The sequence below is a fragment of the Panthera tigris genome, chromosome A3 (genome assembly GCF_018350195.1).
Source record: "Panthera tigris isolate Pti1 chromosome A3, P.tigris_Pti1_mat1.1, whole genome shotgun sequence".
NCBI lineage: Eukaryota > Metazoa > Chordata > Mammalia > Carnivora > Felidae > Panthera > Panthera tigris.
In genome coordinates this window covers 91361235-91365525 of record NC_056662.1, presented here as the reverse complement: position 1 = coordinate 91365525, position 4291 = coordinate 91361235, and the positions used below count along the sequence as shown (strand labels likewise).

General features: G+C 39.6%; 1 protein-coding gene across 1 annotated transcript; it reads left to right on the top strand.

Moving 5' to 3' along the window:
• The first annotated feature begins 903 nt into the window (after positions 1-903).
• On the top strand, positions 904-3180 carry LOC102962816 (high mobility group protein B2-like). The gene is made up of 3 exons (XM_042979839.1): positions 904-1038; positions 1613-1684; positions 2291-3180. The coding sequence occupies exons 1-3, from the start codon at positions 904-906 to the stop codon at positions 3059-3061; spliced, it is 978 nt and encodes a 325-aa protein (XP_042835773.1). The 3' UTR covers positions 3062-3180.
• The last annotated feature ends 1111 nt before the right edge of the window (positions 3181-4291 follow it).

Sequence of the window (4291 nt, the reverse complement as noted above, 5' to 3'; positions counted from 1 at the left end):
TCTCTCTGAAATGATCCTTAATGCTCTGTTGATCATTCTCAGTAAAATATGACTGACAACATAATTTGTGGCACTTAGTGCAAAATAAAAATGGAACAGTCCCTTGTTCAAAAATTATTAAGAATTTCTAGATAGCGAAAACAGAGCATTAAACCAAGCATGGAACCTTTCTAAACATGACCACATGTGACTGCACAGGTCACATACCCATAAAGTTAGCCCAGCCCCAGCTACAACTAACTGATCAGAGATACTTGACCCAAAGACCAAAGATCTAGGCTGGCCTGTCGCTATAAAGGTTGGTGTGAATATTCTATTTGATTAGATGTCCTATACTGAGTAACAACTGGTAGAATCATTCAGATTCACAGTTTTGGAGAATTTAAACTTGGAAGAGAGTGGGAGACAAAGAAAGAGAGAGAGACAGAGAGCTAGAGAACCTACACCTCTCTCAAATGTTTAGTTACTTGACTTATCCACCATCAATCACTTCAAAGTCATCTTTCCCTCTACCATCTGACCTTTACCAAACACTAACTTCTTGCTTATAGAATATTTGGTTGTTTTCCTGGGTGTTAAATTCTGAATAGTTTGGGGCACCTGTGTGGCTAGTCAGTTAAGCATCCAACTCTTGGTTTTGGTTCAGGTCATGAATTTGCGGTTTGAGAGTTTGAGCCCCGCATTGGGCTCTGTGCTGACAGTGTGGAGCCTGCTTGGAATTCTCTCTCCCTCTCTCTCTCTGCCTCTCCCCCACTCACTCTCTGTCTCTCACAATAAATAAATAACCTAAAAAATTTTTAAAAATCAAGTTCTAACTAGTTCAATAAGAATTCTGCACTAATTTAAGTTATTTTTGTGATTTTTTTGGTGTCACTTTTCAAAGTCACATCCTAAATTTTTGGAATGAAATACCGATGTGACCGGGAAGGACAACGAGAAGGAGCAAAAGTCAAAGGTTCTATTTCAGCAAATGTTATATTTGGGATATCCATTGGACATTCAAGCAGAGATGCCAAGTCCTCTGTAGGCCAGAGAGAGGTAAAAGAGGAGATAATAGATTTGGGGGGTCACTGACATATAAACAGTATTTATAGATGGACTGGATAGACTTATCTGAGAAAAGTGAAGAGAGCTCATAGAAGGGACCAAAAATGACACCTGGCCACTCAGGATAAAGACTAATGATTGCTGGGTAGTGATATTATTCATGATTTTTATTTTCCTATCTGGGTTCTTTCTATTCCATAGTTTTTACCACAAACAGGTATAGTGCTTAAGGCCATAAAAAAGTAATTAAAAATTGAAGGTCATTTATTTTGTTTTTATAGACCTGCCAAAGAGTTAGCTTTGAAGCATTCAGTTGTTAATTAAAATGTGAATGGTAAATACTTACACATTTTATTGTATGTTAAATATACTTCCATAAAAATGCAAATGCAAAAAAAACCCCATAATTGGTAAGGATTGTTGTTGTACAGATATTATAGTTTCTATTTCTTTGAGAAGAGGGCAGAGTGCACTACATGTGAAAACACTTGATAACTAACTTACATGCTTACAGGGCTTTTAATTTGGGGTATTTTATTTTGTTTTGTTTTGTTTTTCTTGCCAGAAAGAAAATTTTCCTAAAAATGCTTTCCCTCAGCCTATTGTAAAAGAAAGTACGCTGGAAAAATTGAACAAGGTAAAAAAGGAAAATGTTACTTCAAATGTCGTTATCATAAATTCAAGTTGCTTAAGGAAACCAAGTTGTGCCCTTTGGTGGCAAAAGTGAAAACGCACCCCCACATCACTAGGTTATTTACTCAACAATGATAAAATAGATGTGTTCTCTGACCTTTTTGGCTTAAAGCCTGGTGAAAGAGCAGGTGTTAAACTGAAAAGTAATTGAGGTGAAATAAAAAGAGAGGGTTTGCTGAATGAGACAATGTGAGGGAGCACATTGGAGACTGGAGATTGGAGGGTCAAGTCATCCTCTCTGGGGGAAAGACATAGAAACCAAAATGTGGAAGATGAATAGTGTGGTAGGCTGTAGGCTGAATAAGGTCTCCAGAAGTGTCCACATCTTAATGTCCAGAACCTGTGAATGTTATCTTCAGTGGTGAATGGACTTTGCAGACATGATTGAGTTAAGGATCTTAAAATGCGGAGACACCCTAGGTTATACAGATAGGCCCTTAAATGACCTCACAAGTAAGAGAGATGCAGGAGCAGTCAGTCAGAGGAGAAGGCAATGTGCTTAGAAGACGGGAGAAGAGGCCACAAACAGAGAAGTACAGGTATCCACTAGAAACTGAAAAAGGCAGATAAACCAGTTCACGCCGGAGCCCTGGGAAGGAAGCGTCTCTGTTGGATCCGGCCCCTCCGCGGGACTCTGAGGAAAAGCTACCTCCAGGTAGACACCGTCTGTCACCATGGTAAAGGAGACCCCAACAAGCCACGGGGCAAGATGTCCTCGTACGCCTTCTTCGTGCAGACCTGCCGGGAAGAGCACAAGAAGAAACACCCAGACTCTTCGGTCAATTTCGCTGAATTCTCCAAGAAATGTTCCGAGAGATGGAAGACCATGTCTGCGAAGGAAAAGTCGAAATTTGAAGATATGGCAAAAAGTGACAAAGCTCGCTATGACAGGGAGATGAAAAATTATGTTCCTCCCAAAGGAGACAAGAAAGGAAAGAAGAAAGACCCCAATGCTCCTAAAAGGCCTCCATCTGCATTCTTCCTGTTTTGTTCTGAACATCGCTCAAAGACCAAAAGTGAACGCCCTGGTTTATCCATTGGGGATGCTGCAAAAAAATTGGGTGAAATGTGGTCTGAACAGTCAGCCAAAGATAAACAACCATATGAACAGACGGCGGCTAAGCTAAAAGAGAAGTATGGAAAGGATATTGCTGCATATCGCGCCAAGGGCAAAAGTGAAGCGGGAAAGAAGGGCCCTAGTAGGCCTACAGGTTCAAAGAAGAAGAATGAACCAGAGGATGAGGAGGAAGAAGAGGAAGAGGAGGAAGAGGAGGAGGAGGAAGATGAAGATGATGAGGAAGAGGAGGAAGATGAAGCATAAATGGCTATCCTGTAATGATATGTGCGGAGTGTGCGTGTGTGCTCAGGCAATTGTTTTGCTAAGAATGTGAATTCAAGTGCAGCTCAATATTAGCTTCAGTATAAAAACTGTACAGATTTTTGTATTTTGCATAGATAAGATTCTTTGTAGAGAAAATACTTTTTTAAGAATGCAGGTTGTAGCTTTTCGAGGGGCTACTACATACAGTTAGATTTTAAAGCTTCTGATGTTGAATGTTTCTAAATATTTAATGGTTTTCTTAATTTCTTGACTTGTGTACTGTAGCACAGCAAACTTGTAGGAATTAGTATCAATAGTAAATTTGGGTTTTTTAGAATTTTGCGTTTTGTTTTTTTTAAAAAAATTGTAATAAAATTATGTATATTAAAAAAAGAAAGAAACTGAAAAAGGCAAGGAAAAAAATCCTCTTCTCAGAGCCACCAGAAGCAGTTAACCCTGCTGACACCTAGACCTCAGTCTAGTAAAACTGATTTTGGAGTTCTGCCCTCCAGAACTATACCACACTAAATTTTGTTATTTTAATCCACCAAGGCTATGGTAATTTGTTATAGCAGCTGTAGGAAATTAATGCAAGGAGGGATTATCTAGAAGAACAGAGAGGAATGTGAAGGTACCTTCTAGGGAGCTGTAGATACCCAGTGCACCAGAAGAAAATGCTTGGTGTTCAATATTTTGGAGGAATAATAACTCAACGGGAACAAAAGCATAAGATTGGGTTGGGGAGAGAAGACAGCACTAGATTATGCCAGGTCTTGCAGGTATTAAGGATTTTTCTATCAAAGACAGTGGGAAAAACATAAAGAATTTTAGGAAGATGAATGATTTTTTGAAGATCACTTGGGCTCTTGCATAAAGAATATAAATTGTAATGAGGACGAGAAGGAAGATCAGTTTGAGTTTATTGGAGGGAAGGAGCTGTCAGTTAAAAGTGTAGGTTCAGGGGCTCCTGGGGGGCTCAGCTGGTTGAGCGTCCGAATCTTGACATGGGCTCAGGTCATGATCTCACCATTCGTGAGATCAATCCCTGCGTCAGGCTCTGTACTGACAGCGCAGAGCCTGCTTGAGATTCTCTGCCTCTCTTTCTCTCTCTCTCAAAATAAATAAATAAACATTAAAAGAAGAAGAAATATAGGTTCAAAGAGGGATCAGATAAAGTGGTAAGAGCTGGGTGCTTGGTAAGGGTACTAATGCCAATCATCCATGGATGGA

What these genes read in the sequence shown, in the direction of transcription:
- LOC102962816 (XM_042979839.1), top strand. Translation starts at nt 904, where the DNA reads ATGAAATACCGATGTGACCGGGAAGGACAACGAGAAGGAGCAAAAGTC. An exon ending in CCTCTGTAGGCCAGAGAGAG is followed by an intron (nt 1,039 to 1,612) that starts GTAAAAGAGGAG and finishes TTTTCTTGCCAG; the next exon opens with AAAGAAAATTTTCCTAAAAA. An exon ending in CGCTGGAAAAATTGAACAAG is followed by an intron (nt 1,685 to 2,290) that starts GTAAAAAAGGAA and finishes GGTATCCACTAG; the next exon opens with AAACTGAAAAAGGCAGATAA.